This window comes from Vicia villosa, linkage group LG7 (genome assembly GCF_029867415.1).
Source record: "Vicia villosa cultivar HV-30 ecotype Madison, WI linkage group LG7, Vvil1.0, whole genome shotgun sequence".
NCBI lineage: Eukaryota > Viridiplantae > Streptophyta > Magnoliopsida > Fabales > Fabaceae > Vicia > Vicia villosa.
Window position 1 is genome coordinate 21,108,357 of NC_081186.1, and position 19,348 is coordinate 21,127,704.

The 19,348-nt window shown below is 31.3% G+C and overlaps 2 protein-coding genes and 1 pseudogene across 3 annotated transcripts; 1 reads left to right on the top strand and 2 right to left on the bottom strand.

Moving 5' to 3' along the window:
* Positions 1-3,297: 3,297 nt before the first annotated feature.
* LOC131618747 (ATP synthase subunit beta, chloroplastic-like) lies at positions 3,298-6,606 on the bottom strand (annotated as a pseudogene).
* A 5,604-nt stretch (positions 6,607-12,210) lies between these two features.
* Positions 12,211-16,062, top strand: LOC131620372 (uncharacterized). 2 transcript variants are annotated; one of them, XM_058891429.1, is made up of 5 exons: positions 12,211-12,431; positions 12,804-12,951; positions 13,061-14,063; positions 15,116-15,255; positions 15,857-16,062. In XM_058891429.1, exons 2-5 carry the CDS (start codon positions 12,859-12,861, stop codon positions 16,055-16,057), a joined length of 1,437 nt encoding a protein of 478 aa, XP_058747412.1. In that variant the 5' UTR covers positions 12,211-12,431; positions 12,804-12,858; the 3' UTR covers positions 16,058-16,062. The 2 variants fall into 2 exon arrangements, with proteins under 2 accessions (XP_058747412.1, XP_058747411.1); XM_058891428.1 differs by having other exon boundaries at positions 12,857-12,951.
* A 403-nt stretch (positions 16,063-16,465) lies between these two features.
* On the bottom strand, positions 16,466-18,000 carry LOC131620373 (protein trichome birefringence-like 31). Its single transcript, XM_058891430.1, has 4 exons — positions 17,416-18,000; positions 17,133-17,332; positions 16,917-17,063; positions 16,466-16,820 (listed from the first exon to the last, which is right to left on the bottom strand). Exons 1-4 carry the CDS (start codon positions 17,971-17,973, stop codon positions 16,466-16,468), a joined length of 1,260 nt encoding a protein of 419 aa, XP_058747413.1. The 5' UTR covers positions 17,974-18,000.
* Between the last annotated feature and the right edge of the window lie 1,348 nt (positions 18,001-19,348).

Sequence of the window (19,348 nt, forward strand, 5' to 3'; positions counted from 1 at the left end):
TATGTTTTGGTGAAAATTGAGTATAGGAATATGTATTGTTGATTATTGATGTTAGAACATGTTAGATGTATGCCTAAATTTGCAATTTGGTGCTGTTTTGATGCATGATTGTGTTGGTACAAAATAAAGATCATAGAAAGGGCTGAGTTGCTGTCAAATAATGTTTTCTGCTACAGAAGGGGTGTAATCGGTTACGGTAACCGATTACACTGAGTGATGTTTTCATAAATGTGCATTTTCGAGCTTGTAATAGGTTACGGTAACCGATTACAGCTGTTTTCAAATAATAGCGAATAGGTTACGTCAAGCGTAACCGGTTACACCATTTCCCATAACCGGTTACACTGGGACTTTTTGGAAAAATATTTCACTTTCAAAAATGCATATCTTTTGATCCTTGTGTCCGATTAGTGTGTCGTTTTGGGCGTTGCAAAGCTGATTAAGAGATTTATGTGATGAGTTGGTAACATGGACAGTGGTCCGATTTTATTTTAAATCTCGATTTAATTTAAATGATGAATTGTAGCATTGTGTACATGTATGTGTGAGTGTAGCAATGTGTTGTATGGTGATGAAACTACCTTGATTTCCATTGTGAATTGGATGATGTTTGACATGATTATGTGTGATATGATTGATAAAACATGTGCATGCTTATTGGTGATGAAATGGTGAGTTGTAATGAGACGATGTGAAGCATCGGATTGGTGATGTTATAAGTATGTCATATGTGTGCATTCATTCATACACATTTTGGTGATGGATCCCGGTGATGTTGTGGATCAAGTGGTGGGCATAATTCCCATTGTGTGGAATTTGTGCCGGTTGGGATGTATCTTGGTGATGAATAGATCAGTCGGATGGGTTTAGCCCATGTATGGTACCACATGCATAGCGTTAATTCATTCATGTGCATAATGATATAGTATGACCGAATGACTTGAGTGTTACGTTTCAGTGACGTATTTATTAGCATGGTAGTTTGGTTATTGTTTGAAAATCTAAATACATGTTATAATTAGGTGAATAATAATTCTATTGATGTTTTATTTCTCATGAATGCATAATTCTTGTTAATTTCGAATGAGACTCACCCTTACATGTTGATATTTTCATATTGAGGAGTAACGGCTTATTGCTCGGTGAGGATAGCTTGTAGAGCTCATCCGGTAGTTTGGTGTCTTGTTAGTCATGCTTTGATAGTGTAACACTTGGAACGATTTAGTTTAGAGTTTAACTTACGTACTCTATATAATGGTTTTGGTTTTGTTCCATTACTTGTATTTGGTGATGCGTACTTTCCACTCTGTTAAACATGATGTTGTTTATTTGATAAATCGTTTCCTAATACGCATGATAGTTTACACATGTTTGGTTTAAAATGAATTGTGGCACTCTTTGTTGAATATTTTTACTCTGATTATTTTAATAATTTCCGCGGGGTTTAGGAGGGTGTTACATTCATTAGTTCGGATAAATTCGAACCAAACTAGAATCTGAAGAAAATCATAGTGTTTGGGTTGGACATTTTTTCATTTCGGGCCAGAAACACATTGATTATCATATGAAATCATTTCTAATAAAATGGAGATTCTTATCTGAGTATACTAATACTAATACTAATATTATTCTATCCACTATGAATCTATTCCAATAGAAATTACTTGATTGATTCTTTCTATTACAAAAAGTATTGAAAGTATATTTATATACTAGTAGTTTTATTAATATGGAGTATTTAGTATTCAATATAGTACTAATATTTTACATATAGTATTAGTACTAATATATTTGTAATGACAGATATGAGATAATAAATATAAATCTGAGTAGCATCGCTAGTAATATTAGGGCTATACGCACTTGAACTGTACACCTTCTTGGTAAAACAGATCAAACTATTATTATCAAAATTATTTGAATTGTTTGAAAGACCCAACGTGCATTTTTTTTTCCACTGGGCTTTTTCATTAACTGATAGAAATATCAATTAGTCTATCATCTTTTTTCTTTACACAAAAAAAAAAGAAATGACTCGCTGTGCTCTGATTTATTATTTAGATAAAAATCTAAGAGCACTACCAAAATTCTTCAAAGAAGAAGATTATCCTGACGTAGGTCTGCTTTTGACCTGGATCAACTTAAGCTAAATGGACCCTCTATCAACCTACTTAAAGAAAAATATCAAATAGGAAATGAAACTTCATACACCTTCAAGTTCATAAGATAGGAAGAAAAGAGAATTTTTTTGAGGTCCCTAGACTCATTGCCTAGCACTGAATAGATTAAGTATTCACCTTATCACTATCTCAAATCAATTATGGATTCCATTTGACGTCTAACTAAATCCTTTCCGTTGTCAGGCTATTGTTCTCTTATTTTGTTCCTGGAGTAAGACATGGATTTCTCATATCAATGAAGATCAAATCTTTTAATTACATGATGGACTCCTATGAAAAAACATTGGCGCATGTGTAAACGAGGTGCTCTACCTAACTGAGCTATAGCCCTTGTGCTTTTGATACATATTTTATCATATTCGATAAATAAATTCTTGTTAAGATAAATATTACATGATACAATCTCTTTGATTTATATTTCCTTTGTATTGTTTATAAGTAATATAACATATTATAATCCATGATAGACAACTACTTTTTTTATTTAGGATGATAAATGAATGACCTACTTAACTCAGGGGTTAGAGTATTGCTTTCATACGACAGTAGTCATTGGTTCGAATCTAATAATAGGTAAGGGATTAATAGAACTTATTAGATACCATTAATTTCGGTATCTAATAAGTTTTTCTGCTCACCATTTTTTTATTGTCATTTTATATCTTTTTTCTATTTTTTTGCTGCACCAATTTGTTACGAGACCATATTGATAGCCTATACTCGTGTCCTAGCTCGCCGGAGAGTTAGATTTGCTTCAATTGTTTGTCTCTTGCCTTCAGCCTTCTTCAAGTTAGCTTCTGCTATTTTAAGATTTTGTTGGACTTCTTGTGGATTAATGTCACTATCCCTTTCTGCATCAGTTACTAAAATAGTGATCTCATTATTTCCTATTCTAGCAAAACCGCCCATCAGAGCCATCATTAACCATCAGTCGTTAAGGCATATTCTCAAAATACCTATATCTAAAGCTGTGGCAATAGGCGCACGATTTTTTAATACCCCAATTTGTCCACTATTAGTAGATAAAATAATTTCTTTCACTTCTGAATCCCAAACAATTCGATTGGGGGTCAGTACACAAAGATTTAAAGTCATTTCTTGAATTAGTTCTCCACTTCTAAGTTAAGTTCGTAGCCTTTGCAGTAGCTTCATCGATATTACCCACCAAATAAAAGGTTTGTTCGGGAAGACTATCTAATTCTCCAGAAAGAATCAATTGAAATCCTCTAATTGTTTCTGCTAGACAAACATATTTCCTTGGGGAACCGGTAAATACTTCTACTACGAAAAAAGGTTGTGATAAGAAACGTTCTATTTTTCTTGATCTTGCTACGGTTGAGCGATCCTCTTCGGATAATTCGTCCAACCCAAGAATAGCGATGATGTCCTGAAGTTCTTTGTAACGTTGTAACATTTGTTTAACTCTTTGCGCAGTTTCATAATGTTCTTGACCGACGATCCGAGGTTGGAGCATGGTTGATGTTGAATCTAAAGGATCTACTGCTGGATAAATACCTTTGGCAGCTAATCCTATTGATAGTACAGTAGTTGTGTAACACCCCACTTTCCCATCTCAAATAAATATGAATTATAAATGCACAAACAATCAGAGTAATACGAGTAGGATGTCACATCTTCTAAAAATCCATAAAAACATCGCTTTATTTAATAAGTCTTCATTAAAATAAATCCAATACCGCAGCGGAACTTAAAACGGCTTATTAGCTCTCATGGCACTACGGCCTCAACAAATAAATCATCTCCACTAAACATGTGGTCCAACAATAATGTCAAAATCGAGATATGTAACAATTAACAAATAACAGAAAAAGAAAATCAAAACATAACGCATCCCAAAACTCCCGTGTTACGTATCAGAGCGACTCCTAAGACTCGATCAGGTAACACTCAAAATCCAAGCACTACTCTGGTACCTGGTTATCTGCACTTCCAAAGAAGCACAAACGCAACAACAGAAAAGGGGTGAGAATTACATTCAATAAATATACGGTGAAATATCACATGCTAAGGAGTAGTATTCACACGGCATACAGATAGAAATCACAAAACAGATTCTCACACCATCAACAACACAGCAACAACGATACATGACATTAACAATCAATTATGTGAAATGCAATGTGACTAGCGACACTACATGCATCTGGTACCAACAGAGCATAAGCCCTCGACAGTTGCCATTAATTAGAGGCGATAACAAGGCATAAGCCTTCAACAATTCCAATCCAGGCCAACAATAGAGCATAAGCCCTCAACAATATATGTATGCAATATGAACATCCATCAACACAATCCAACAAGACAAGGCATCAGCCTTCAACTCATTGCCGTTAGGCTATCAACTTGTTCAACAACATGCAACGATGATTCATTTTCTTATAATCAACAGTCACAACAATCAACATCAATCTTACCACAACATTTTATGTCCAAATGTATAACTTTTATAGCCTTCCTATATCTACTTAAGTCTTACTAATCAAGGGAACTCAGAAAGGTACTCATCTTACTCAAGAATTGGAAGAAAACCACAAAAAAGGAAGAAATCTACGCATCAGCCTGTCCATACGCGTACAGCTAGCCCATACGCGTATTTCCCCTTGCCCGTACGCGTACCATACGCGTACCACTAGAACCTGATTTGCACTAAAATTCCTCCCATACGCGTATCACATCCCCATACGCGTATGGCCTCCTCTCTATACACGTACCATACGCGTTCCACCAGAGATGGGTTTTTGGACGGGACAGGGCTGCGTATCATACGCGTATGGCCCAACCCATACGCGTATCATACGCAAACTGACAGAAAATGAGATTTCCAGATCTGCACTCGCACCAGTTCATTCCTCACTCGTTTTCATCACTTCCAGCCTGCGATTTTAAGCCTAAAACAACATATTTTCATCCATTCTCTCATAACTTTCATCTAAATTCATTAACCTATTATCCTACATCGATTTTAACAATTAGTTTACCAATTTCTACTCATTAATTGGACAGTTATACATTCAGATTCTATTTCTCCTATAAACACAACAACAACTCAACCAACATCCAAATCCACACCATAATTCATCAATTCAAACCAGAATTTCGTCCAGAAATCATACAGTATCATTAGTCAAGAAGAACAACATACAAATCAAATCAATTCACACATCAAAGAAGAAATCAAACTCATTAATTATGAAACCTGAAGAGGGGAAGGAACCCTCACTACCCTCTTATGCTTAAGTCACCATTTAGTGAACCCATTCTCCCCCCTTACCTTGGATTGAAGCTTGATTCTTCCTCAACAATGGTGGAGTTCTTCTACCTCTTGCCCTAGTCTCTTATCTGAATTTCACGTTCTTCACTAATGTTCACTAATCTCCCTTTTCCCTCTTAATTCCCTTATTATTTTTATTAAAACATACTAATTACTAAATTACTAATGAGCTTAGTACACCCCCCATCTACTAATCACACACCTAGTCTAATTAAATTAAATCATCTTTTTTATTATATTATAGTTAAATTAACAAACTAATATAATAATAATAATAAAATACCAATTTAAGCACCAAATACACCAATAAATAAGTAATAAAATAATTATTGAAATCAGGGCGTTACAAGTTGCATCCAAATGTGCAAATGTTGTGGCAGGAGCAGGATCGGTCAAATCGTCTGCAGGTACATAAACTGCTTGAATAGAAGTTATAAACCCTTCTTTGGTAGAAGTAATTCTTTCTTGTAAAGTACCCATTTCAGTACCCAGAGTAGGTTGATAACCCACATCGGAAGGCATTCGGCCCAATAAGGCGGATACTTCGGATTCGGCTTGGACAAAATGGATGATATTGTCGATAAATAGAAGGACGTCCTGCTCATTGACATCTCGGAAATATTCTTCCATATTTAGGGTAGTTAAACCAACTCTCATACGAGCTCCGGGCGGTTCATTCATTTGACCGTAGACTAGAGCTACTTTTGATTCCGCAATATTTTTTTTCATTAATTACTCCGGATTCTTTCATTTCCATATAAAGATCATTTCCCTCGCGAGTACGCTCACCTACTCCGCCAAATACGGATACACCTCCATGAGCTTTTCCAATGTTATTGATCAATTCCATAATGAGGACTGTTTTACCTACTCCAGCTCCACCGAAAAGTCCTATTTTTCCGCCACGGCGATAAGGAGCTAAAAGATCAACTACTTTAATTCCTGTTTCAAAAATGGATAATTGTGTATCTAACTATATAAAGGCAGGCGCAGATCTATGAATAGGAGATGTTGTGCGAGTATCTACAGGACCCAAATTATCATTAGGCTCTCTAAGGACGTTGAAAATTCGACCAAGAGTTGCTCCGCCGACTAGAACACTTAGAGCAGCTCCCGTGTCAATCACTTCCATTCCTCTCTAATAAAATGGAAGTGATTAGTTATAAATTCATAACTTTATGTTATATATTCTTCTTGTTATATATTTTTGAAGTTATTAGAGAAAAATTGATAATATAATATTTACAATTAAACACTATTAATACTATATTTTTTTATATTATTATGAAAAATTAATTTCTGTAAATAAGTTAATTTTTAAAAATATTTTTGCATTTTTTATCTACCCGATCAATCCAACTCAAAACAACCCGTTGTTTTTTATTCAATTCGATTTGGGCTTTATCGCATAATATTTTAAATCCAATTCAAATCAATTTTTTTAATTTTAATCGGTTTGAGTATCAAATTCTCTCAAAACCGAAATAAATTCGTCCGCAAACACCCCTAGATAAAACAGACACGTCTAGTTGGTCTAACCCGTTTTGTCGTCCTATTCATAGTCTAAGTCAATATTATTTTATCATTGTTATTGTCAAATTTTAATTTCATGTTTAATTACTTGACATGTTAGAACAACGATCCTAATTCACCATTTCTTTAATGTTAAATTATAAATTTCCTATTATATTTGTTACACACATTTATTTGACTTTTATATATATATATATATATATATATATATATATATATATATATATATATATATATATATATATATATATATATATATATATATATATATATATATATATATATATATATATATATATATATATATATATATATATATATATATATATATAGGGCATATCATATGCGAATGCATTTTTTTATATGAGAATGTGAGAATGAATATGAACCATTGGATTTTAAAATAAATGGTGAAGATTATAGGTGAATCTTTATTTTCTCTCTCCTACATTTTGAAATAAATGAGGTAGGAGAGAGAAAAAAAATTCACCTATAATCTTCACCATTTATTTTAAAATCCAATGGTTCAGATTCATTCTTATATAAAAAAGACATTATCATATGATATGCCATATATATATATATATATATATATATATATATATATATATATATATATATATATATATATATATATATATATATATATATATATATATATATATATATATATATATATATATATATATATATATATATATATATATATATATATATCATACATAATAATAAAGCAAAATGAGTTTTTGGGCAATTTTGACACTTGTCATGCTCCCATCAATTCTCATGTTTTACAAACTTTCCAAAAAAGGAAATATTTTATTTAATTTTTTTTTTAACTTTTAAGATTTATTTATTATTTAATTACAATAAATTTTTATTTTATTTTATTTAATGTACTCTGTTTTTTGTGTTGACACTTCACATACCAACCTCTTTACATGTATAGGCACATATTTGGGGAAGACAGAAGAAAATATATCTAAAGCCGTTTCACATTCATCATCAATTTCTATGCTCCCAATCCCTTCATCTCTTCTTCAATGTCACACCTTCAATTTTCCAGATAATCAATTAAAGTTTTTGTTGATTTCTCTCTTGTGTGTTTCCATTTCAATCTCGATTCAAGATCAAAAACAACCACAACAAAACACTCGAATCAAATCTCTACAAGATCTCTCACTCCTTCTCGATCCTAAAACGCATCTATTCAGCAATCAAGAGAAATTAAGAAACAAACCCTAAACCCATCAAATCCCATACCCCATATTTAATATGCACAGTATATACATGGTGAAAAAATGAAGATGCAACAACAACTTACAAACAAAAATAAAAACGAATTCGAAAAGGTTCAGGTTCATGGAATGGTTGATCTTCTATTCTCAAATCCTCTTTTGTATACTTTGTATTCTTCTCTCTGATTTTTGATTCATTCTTCTTCTTCGTTTTCTTTTGCATGTTATTTTTTTCTGTGTGGTGTGTTAGCTGTGTCTGAGTTTGGGTTGTGGGAGTTCTGAGTGGTTGAGTGAAGGTGCAGATGATTTGTGGTTATGGTTTGTGACGAGAGCAGCATGTAGTGATATTGACAGGGAAAAAATGATGTGAATTAAATGGTTTTTTCGAAGTTTATTGTTATTAAGGTTTTGGTTGGTCTGATTTAGGTGAATGATATTGAATTTTGATCAATGATTTTAGTGTTGTTTATTATGTTTTATAGTATTCTATAGATATGGTGAGGATCATATGTTCTTGAGGTTCTTACTTTACCTTTTGATATCCTCGGTGTCCATGTTGGTAACTACCACTCTCTCGCAACCCTTCTGAACGCCATCTATGGGCTTCGAAAGAAACAATGAAGCTCAACTTGGTTGTGGATTTTCTCCAAGGTAAGGTAAAATTACTATAGTTTGTTAATTAGTGTGTTCTTTGATTTGTAATGAAAGAACAAGTAAATTCATTCATACCTTTCTTTCACCTTTGTGTTAATCTCTTAAAAAATTCAAATTCAGAGATCTGTTTAGGTTTTTTATTGGTTTTGGATTTGTATCGCAAATGGTTGAGCAGCTTAGATCTGAATTTATTTTCTGTAATTGAAAATTGAAATTAAGTTTGTTATGTTTACCTCTGAATTTTCCAGATTCTTCTTCTAGGGAAGCGACTATGGTTGTTGGAAAATGTGGTTATGAACCTGACATTGGAACCTTGAAGGTATTGATGAAATCATTGTTTACTCCATTTGCCTGTGATCTTTTGAATTTCTTACTCTGCTTTCATGAATCTCTAATTTTATTTGAATCAAATCATTTTACTTATTGAATTATTATGTTGTTTTCTTTTCAGGATAATAAAACGCAGAAGATGCACAATTGTACACATCCATAAGATGAAGAAGAAATCACTATCAGTCATTTGAACAAAATGGTTTTCAGATATATGTGAGTCACAAATATTTTACACGTATCACTTTAGGTTAGCTATGATTAAGGTCAAAGTTTTTAAATGAATCTTTGTACGTGCATATGAATTGAATATTTTATTTTTATCTCTTTATGTTCACCTCATATGTTTTGTTGTAATCTGACCTTATAAATTTGTTTCTCTTGGTTGGCATTTCAAATTGTTTTTAGGTGAATGATTTTGTGTTTGTTTTAGCAGAAGAGAACAAACGTCTGATTGCCTACTTGAAAGACATTTACGGGGATTAGAGAGGCAACAAGATGGCTGTGCTTTGCTGGTTTCACAGAATTGAAGAGGTTGATATTGTTTTACCTCACAGTTTTAGCTACAGAAAGTTTTGTTCTCTTTTTCTTCAAGATCGGAGTATTGAATGTATAGATGGTTTAACTTCCGTCCTCAGTCCCCAGCACTATGCAATAGCCAGTGCCACTGGGTTTACTAAACTGTTTTACATAGTCACTTAGGTGTTTACTAAATTGTTTTACATATTATATTTGGATGATTGTTGAACTGTTACATAGATCATATTATGATGGTTGTTGAATCTGATTAAGAATTGTCAAGTTTATATGCATAGCCAATGCCACTGTGTTATTCATCATATTTTCAAAGCAACTTACATTATTTCTTAATTGTTTTTAAAATTTTCTGCTATATTTTTTTTTTGCAATCATATCTTAAGCTGATGTAAGGGTAGGATGAGAGGTAGTAGTTTGTTCTAAATTTTTTAGACGTGTGGGTAATTCTTTATTTCTTGCAAATAAACTAAAAATAAATTATTGTTAATTCTCAAATTCATGTCTTTAAACATTCTTTCATAAATATTGTAGTTTTTTTTTTCTTTCCAAAAATTAACTATGCGTAATATTTTCAATATGCATAATCACCTCAAGTCTTTTTTTATTGAAATAATCACCTAAAGTCTTACTAAAACTTAACACATATCACCACATCTCACATCATAAATACTATAAATATATATATATATATATATATATATATATATATATATATATATATATATATTAGAATTTATATTAGGTTATAATGTAGCAATCAATTAATAAGTTTAAATAAAAAATCAGAAAAATCAATTTTAAAATAACTGAACATTGAATGAAAAATAAAACTTTAAGAGAAACAAAATTATTTAGTGTCATTTAAGCCATAGATTCATTATTCTTTATGAGATTAATTATTTTTTGAATATTATTCATTATTTTTAATTTAATCACATTCATTTCATTCTCTCCAATAAATAATTAAGAGTTATATTTATAAAATAATTATTATTGTATTAAAATCTAAGATTGATAATTATAATAAAAAAAATTGTTTGTCAGAAAAAATAAATGGAAAAAATATACATTACACTAGCTTACAAATTTTATATAAAATATATCGACTTTTATATAAAATATATAGGATATATTTCATTTTTTTTATTTTTAAAATTATGACATATACTACTTATATTGATATTAAAACTTAATTAATGAAATTTAAATATAAATTTATAATAAGTTTAACAACTTATTTCATAATTTTTATTTATTTATAGTAGTTTTAATTCATTTATATCTCATTTATAGCTTTTAAAAAATTAAATTTGTTTACTAATGACCACTATTACAATTAATTTTTAATAAAAACAGAAATTATATTATAATAATTGGAAATAATTGTTCAAATATATATATATATATATATATATATATATATATATATATATATATATATATATATATATATATATATATATATATATATATATATATATATATATATATATATATATATATATATATATATATATATATATATATATATATATATATACACACACACACAATTAAATCAATATATAAATTCAAACATGAGAAATAAATTATTTTGTTTTTTTAATGATGTATGTTACAAATAATTAATTTCAAAATTTCAACTAAATTAATAATAATTAATTATTAAATGAATTTTGATTTAAAAACTATTAAATTATTAAAACATAATAACCAAATTTACATTTATAATAAATTTAAGAATTTATTTCGTAATTTTTATTAATTTATAGTAGTTTTAATTAATTTATCATCTCATTTATTGCATTTTAAATTTTAATTTGTTTACTTATGATCATTATTACAAAATATTTTTAATAAAAAGAGAAAATTTATTAAAATAATTATTTCAAATGTATGTTTTTAATTTGAATGTCATCTTGATTGATTCTCTTTTTATTTAAAAAGTTAATTTTTTTTTTAAACTTACACAAATTATTAGTAAATTAGAAATGTTCAAATTATTTTATATTTTACAAAAAATAAATTAGTTAAATTAACTTTTATACGTATACTTTTATTAACAATGATGTTTTATCCCCTCTTGGATTAGTCGGTCGCAAGGCCGGATACCAAGATTTTCAAAAAAAAATGACGTTTTATCTATACAGTAGTAATTTTTCTATAAGTGAAATTTCTAAATTATATGTGTTTTTAAAATAGTTTTCTTACTATAAAATATTTAACCCGTGCCTCGCACGGGTCTAAGTACTAGTATATATATATATATATATATATATATATATATATATATATATATATATATATATATATATATATATATATATATATATATATATATATATATATATATATATATATATATATATATATATATATATATATATATATAATTATTATATAAGGATAGAAAGTTTATGAAGAAAAAAAATTGCTAAAAAAAAGTTGCTTACCTTTTTTTTGGCAGAAAAAAGTTGCTTACTTAAACCCTCATTCAGATTCTACTCCTCGTCTGCCACAAAACCCTTTCTCATCTTCCTCTGTGTTTGGCCGGAGACACCGATCACCACCGTCTCTCTTCCGTTGATTTCTCCGCTCATAATTCAGCTCTATTACAAACACTCGAATTTCCAGGAAATTTGATCATGGTCTTTGCGTGGCGTTAAAGTTTGCATCTTTTCCCTACCTTTTTTTGTTTTTCTTCCAAACGAATATTCCGCACTCACACTCACTCGTTTATATGATTAATATCTGTGCTAAAGATTTTGAAATTATTTATCAAGTTATTATTATTGTTATGCTAAATTTGATAGCACCAGTGAGAGATAGATAGAAAGAGTTGAATTTTATTGTTTGTCAATTTGGAACTTAGGGTAATTGATGTTTTAGGGTTTACTTTTTATTTGTTTATATTTTTATCATCACTGGATTTAGAAAATTAGTTAGTTCCATCTTTTTTTATTTTATTTTATAATAATTTAGTGAAAGACAAACTGTTTCTTTATTAAGAGTGAGATTCTTCCTTCACTGTTATTGCAGCTATATCATTGAATTACATTAGTTTTTGTAAACTTGAGTATTCTCAATTCTAGGGATGAGTTTAAAGGTTAAACGTACAAATTGGGTGGGGAATATTTACCAGAAGTTTGAAGCAGTGTGCCATGAGGTGGATGGTATTGTAGGCCAGGTGCTTTTTCATTATTGCTTTGATATTTGATTTTGGATTTTGGATTTCTTTTCTTCATTCGCAGAGTTGTTGTATGAAACTTTATTTTCTCTTATTTGTCTTGATTCAGGATGCTGTTAAATATCTTGAGAATCGGGTCTATAATGTTGGAGACAGTATGAAAAAGTTGTATTCTGAAGTTGTAGAGCTACGATCTTTTCCTGCCTTGTCCGGTCCCGCTCCTACAAAATATGAAGCTCATTCAGTTGCTTTAAAAAATAATATTGGCTTATCGTTTAAGTCGGTTTGTAGTGTTGAAGATAAAGATAAAAATAAAAATGGGGTTGAGGAAAATCCTGTAAATAACTATATTGATCTTGCCAATGATCAACTGGCTAGTCATCCTGACAAACATGAACTTGTAAATCAAGTTAATAGCGAAACTCACACGGATTCGCTGGAGGTGGAAGATTCTTTCATAACTCGAAAAGAGGTTATTGATGACTCTAGAGAAACTTCTGTGGTTGAAAAAGAAGACTTGCATGCAAGCATTGAAGAGACTGCCATCAAGTCTGCATCTGAGCTAGAGAGTTTGTTATCTGTTGAAGAGAAGGAACCCCTTGAATTCTCAATGCATAGTCAATCCTATTATGGTTCTTCTGATAGTGCGTCTGGAATTTCGGTGAGAATTGAGGATACTAACAAAGTAAATGTTAAACAAGACCCATTTTTGATTTTTGAAGAAAATAATATGAGTTTATCTACTGCTGAAGTGTTGAATTCCACGTCTGTTGGTGTAACAGAATTAAGTAAAGCCTCTTTATTCAACGAATCAACTAATGTTGATAAGGGTGAAACTGATATACTAGCTGAAGTTTTACCTGTTGTATCATCTTCATCATGCAAAAGGCCTAATATCACAGAGACAAGAACTTCAGACTTCAAATGTTCCTTAGTTTCTGACAGTCCATATTCAGAATCTCACAAATGCAGTTTAGGTTATGTTGCTTCGTGTATTTCAGATAGTTCCGTGGCACATGTATGCTGTGTATCCTCCCAAATAGCTGGCCAGGTCAAGGAATCCCATGACGGAATCATTTCCTCTTGTCGTTGTCAACCAATGGAATCAAATGGTTAGTTTTCTTAAAATTTAAATTTTCAGAAACTTTTGTTTGAATTCTTATTTAAGACTACAACAATTACATCACTCAAGCCTTTTTCTACTATATGGGTCGGCTACCTGATTGATGAGTTGATCCTATAATATCCTGTCATGTATACTCTTGTTTAATACTACATACGGGTTTGGGAGATACTTCCAAGGTCAATGAACTACCTTTGGATGATTTATTTAGAATCAGGCAATGCTTATATCTTCTGCTCAATACATGGCTATAATATCCTTGTCGGGTATAGCAAAATATAACAACAAAGAAAGTCTTCCCTGTTAAGGGATATAGTCAGTGATTGTGTAAAATGTTACCTTTATTTGAAAAAAAAAAAATTACAACTTGATAAAACCTCAAAATCAGTGAAATATCTTGCCTTGCTATATGGGCTGTTGGCATTATGACATGCACACTTGAAGCCACATGACCAGGAAACTGGCTGATTTTGCTGATTTTGCGTGCTTGTAACAGAGACCAGAAAAGCAGTTAATTGTATGTTACTTTACTTTCATGTTGTCAATATTTTGTTGGAGTCAATATTATTTCTTTGGATTTTCAATGTTACATTGATGATCTTGACTAAGATTTTAAGTTGAGGTTACTTTGCCAGCTTCCTTTAGTATTGACTCATGGAAAAAATGAACTGTTTGGAATATTACAACACTGGATATGCATATCATTTGAAAGTTCTTATAGGGAAATTGAAAGTTCTTACTTGTCATTTGAAAAGTTTTGATGATTATGCTTACTTGAAGTTGAAGTTATACTACTACTATGTTATTTGTCCACACTTGTCCTTGTGCTTAACTACTTTCATTCTAGTTTTTGTTGAATATTTTATTGTATGGATAAAATTCAAATAAATGGCGGTATTTAAATAACCAACAAAGAACAAATTCACAAATAACGATAAGAACTGAAAATTTCATAGAAATCTTATAATCAATGATCCTCATGAGCCTGTTCAAGTGTATTGTTACTTATCTGATATTGTTTTTGCTTGTGTTGTTGTTAAGATGAATCACGTTCTATAGAATCAAGCTTGGAAGATATTCAATTGAATAATGATACAAAGCTTGAAGAAAGCTGTGTATTTGTGGCTGATAGTGAACTCTATGCAGTCTCATACAGAATCCAAAAGCTTAGATCGTATAAGGTACTCGCGTAGTCTCTTCTAATAAACGTTGCAATGAGTAAAATTATTGCTTTAAGTAGATCATATATTGGTATTCTTATAATCTTATGTGTTTTGCTTTGAATAATTAAACTTGCCTATTACTCCCGCCATCTCTTAAAAAATGTTGTCACTTTTTCTATCTCAAAATATAATTGTTACTTTATAATATCAATATAACATTTATTGTTATTTTTCCACTAATATACATACTTTTTTTTTAATGAATTTCACGCCACTAACTATAATTAATAAGAGTGTTTTAGTAAATGATACTTATTTTACTGTTAAAATTAATACACCTAATCATTTTCTTAAAAACTGCGCACAATCTAAATAAGACACTTCATGAGTTTCTAAAATAACAATCTAAATAAGACACTAAAATAGCAAATAGCTATAGTTACTTTTAGTTATAGAAGAAAGTCTAGATTCTTTCACACATCTCTCTCATTTCCTTGTATTTTAGAGGAAAAAAAATGTAGAAGAAAAAGAAAAAGAAGTTTATTTTATGAAATAAGTTATGCTATTAAGAAATGAAGAAATCTTATGCATTACATTATTTTCATTTTTCATCCGACAGAAAAGAATCCAGGATGCATTTTGTTCGAAGAAGAGGTTAGCAAAGGAGTATGAACAACTAGCAATATGGTATGGAGACGCTGAAATGGAGCCAAATCAAGATACACCACAAACTCACGCCCTATTTAGTTCAAGAACATATGAGACCTCAAAGAATTTGCAAGTACAGCAAGCTTCTGAAACAGAGTGGGAGCTATTATAAATACAATCAGGTGGCATGTGTGTAAATAAGGAACAAATGCTACGGCTTTATTTATTTGCAATTGTGCATGTCAAAAGTGGCTGTGCTTGCTGAAATTATACTGTCTACGTTTCCGTGAATAACCTGCTAAAATAGTAAACTATTTGCTGTCGGAATTATTGACGGGACTTCTTAGAAAAGATTCCCTTTCTTAAATTCTTTTCTCAAGCTCTGCTAGTCTTTAAAGTTTTTCCTTTGTTTAAAAATGGTGTATCAGCTATATTGATAGTTAGTTAATTGATTTTCTGATTACAGTCCAAAAAGTGTTCGAAAAGAAAAGAAAATACAATGGCATACTAATAAAAATTTCTGAATGTTTCCCTCATGTGTGATGCATGTGCTTTTCAATCATGGTTATGAACCATGATGTTAGGAAAAGTTTTGATGGTTCTTCAACAGATATGCATATAGTATTTCATTCCATGTATCAGGGACTCCAGGTAAACACCAGTGAATACAATCAGCAAAAGATTTAGGGTTCGCTCTCTGCTCTTTGGTCAGGAGCTTGCCCTTTCGCTCGCCGTAAACTGAGGTGTGAGCATCTTTTCTGTACTCTGATAACTGGGTGATGTTCAACAGAGTGACATCTATTTTCAGATTCTGTAGTGAATCACGTAATATCTGCATAATCTCAAGATTTGAGCCTGTACCCCAATATGAACCTTGGATCGGATATGATTCATTGAAGCAATTTTCATCACTTCCTAGATTCCATTCCCAGCTCCTGGAATAGATTCATGTCAATTTCACACCTTCAATCCCTTTTACGAAGATTGTAATATAAACTGTTAGCTGGGAAAACAAAGAGATTGTAACTTACCACAAATGTGTAGGAGACATACTCATGAAAAAGACATTCTGAGTAAACGGTTGGATATTTGATTCTAACCAACTTGCCCATGTTTTCAATGCCAGCATGTAAGCTGTAGTTACATTATATTCTTGAACTTGGTATGGTGATCCATATCTGAAACAAAACAGGTTTTCAATAATTTGTCTGAATTAGCCATGAACATTCATTCAACAATATACTCACGTCGCATTGATGAAAGGGCTGTGCATCCACCAAACATAACTCTCGAACACCAAAAAGTCGACTCCTTGCCAATGTCTGCCATGCTTAGCTATTGAGTCAAGCATCACCATTCTTTTATGTACTGTATGATTTGTTGCATGATCTGAAATTGATTCAACCAGGAATGGAGCCCAGTAGTACTCGATCGATACATTGAAATCCTGAAAAAATATAGCTATACAAAATTTCATTAAGTAAATTTTAACCAGCTAGGAGAACATAAGAGTGGCAAATTTTGATGTACCTCAGATTTGAAGATCTTCCTAGGTGGAATTCTTGTGAGGGATTTCTTTCCTTCAGGAATTACAGATTGCACCAAACAGATCATAGACTCAAATTGGCCTCTTTGTAATGAATCTCCAATAAACATTATTCTTTTATTCCTCAACATGAGCAACAACTTCAATGGATCAAACCTTGGAAGGTTACATCCATGAGGCTGCCACCTCCAATTCTTGTAGAAAGAATCAGGTCTCCCATTTTTCTTGCATGTGGTCTGCTTGACCAAGTAAGGACAACTCTCTTCTTCATAAAGAGGATAAGACACATTATCCCAAACCCATGTCCCTTCAAATACATTGCATTCCTCCGTAATGCGATCCTCTAGCGACACGATAACTGGTAATTTATTCTTTCCACCAGATGACATGCCATATAGTCGAAAAACATGGCCTTGCTTGATCTTCAAGTTATCTAGGACTAACCTTGCAACTGCTAAGATTAGAATTGAATACAATACAATTGGAAAAAGTGATTGGATCTTGCGATCCATCAAAGGCTTGAGAGCCAGCAGCATTGACATGGGATGGGTGAATGAATAGAAAACTGTTATGATTCTAATTACTTTTGCACAAAATTTTCAAGTGTCATATTTCGTACACATAGCTTGCTTGAGTTTAAAGTAGTTTGAAACACACCCTTTGTAACAAACGGTTGGTAAGATCAAAGTTTAGGTGTTGATAATATTAAGATTGAAGGAACATAGGCATTTTAGAATGTCATGATTGTTCAAATTCAAAACATACTTATATTTGACAAAAAGTACAACGATTTATTTGATCTAGGAGAAATAAAAGTATAAATTTAGTTGTCAAAGTTTCCAATATATTTAGGTATACTTTAATTTCCATCTTTTCCCATTTCATTGCTTAATCACACAGCTATGAATTTTGCCTCCAATTTTGTGTGGCGGGTAGTTATTTTTTTTATAATACTTTCAACACTATCAAAATAAATCTCGTTCTATGCCATTAGACAATTATTGAAAAGTTTATTTCACATATGATTATGCAGTTAAATCTTCATAATATGGAGAAAAAATTAATTTCATGGTGTGTGAATTTTCATCCGGGGGAAGGAATAAATTATATTAAGTGGAGGCAAAAATCTAAATATCATATTCTTATGAATTTTTTTCTCTTGCAGTTATGTCCTTCTCACAAATTTTGGGTGAAAATTCAAAAATGTTTCTAGAGTTCAGAAATGTATCTCCGGGCGTATTTATTTCACACAAAATTGAATATAAACGAGTGAACCACCCCCATTATACATAATTTTAGTTCGGAATTGCATCTCTGAACTTGTATCTAGTATACTTCGGAGATGCATATCTAAAAATAACTCTAATACCTCAAAACAGAGACAGTATGAGCAAGATCTATAAATTAAAAGTTGTTGCATTTCGGATCTTGGACCTCTTATCGCCATGTTGTTACGATAACGAGCATTGTATACCTACTTGATATTTGAAACACTGTCAAGTCTTTTACGTTTCAAATCTGCAAGTATATTTTTCGGCGCCACCCTTATTAAAAACATGTCTGAAACAATTTCCTTCTCCTTCGGTTTCAAGCGACATACAATAGGATGGCCAGCTAGCTCGATTTGCCAAACACGATTATTTAACCATAAATCACATTAAATTTCCATGTATCATTCACCTTAGAGTATCCGTGCAATTTAAACGGGCACTCACACACCATGCTTGCCTTTTATAAGAAATATTGTCGGACCTTCCTGTTACAATGCCAAACCCCAATTTCCTGGCCTCCATGCAGACCCATTCAAGCATATATTCACAAGCAGTAAACATTTCATTTCTAAATTGTTGACCAACATCTATCTCAACATCAACCGGTCTAGCGCCCCATTTAACATCATCCTTCACCTCATCCGGT

Coding starts and splice junctions, on each gene's coding strand:
- LOC131620372 (XM_058891429.1), top strand. CDS start 12,859: ATGAGTTTAAAGGTTAAACGTACAAATTGGGTGGGGAATATTTACCAG. Junction 12,952..13,060: donor TGGATGGTATTGTAGGCCAG/GTGCTTTTTCAT, acceptor GTCTTGATTCAG/GATGCTGTTAAATATCTTGA. Junction 14,064..15,115: donor TCAACCAATGGAATCAAATG/GTTAGTTTTCTT, acceptor GTTGTTGTTAAG/ATGAATCACGTTCTATAGAA.
- LOC131620373 (XM_058891430.1), bottom strand. CDS start 17,973: ATGTCAATGCTGCTGGCTCTCAAGCCTTTGATGGATCGCAAGATCCAA. Junction 17,333..17,415: donor GGAAGATCTTCAAATCTGAG/GTACATCAAAAT, acceptor ATATTTTTTCAG/GATTTCAATGTATCGATCGA. Junction 16,821..16,916: donor ATGTCTCCTACACATTTGTG/GTAAGTTACAAT, acceptor AATCTATTCCAG/GAGCTGGGAATGGAATCTAG.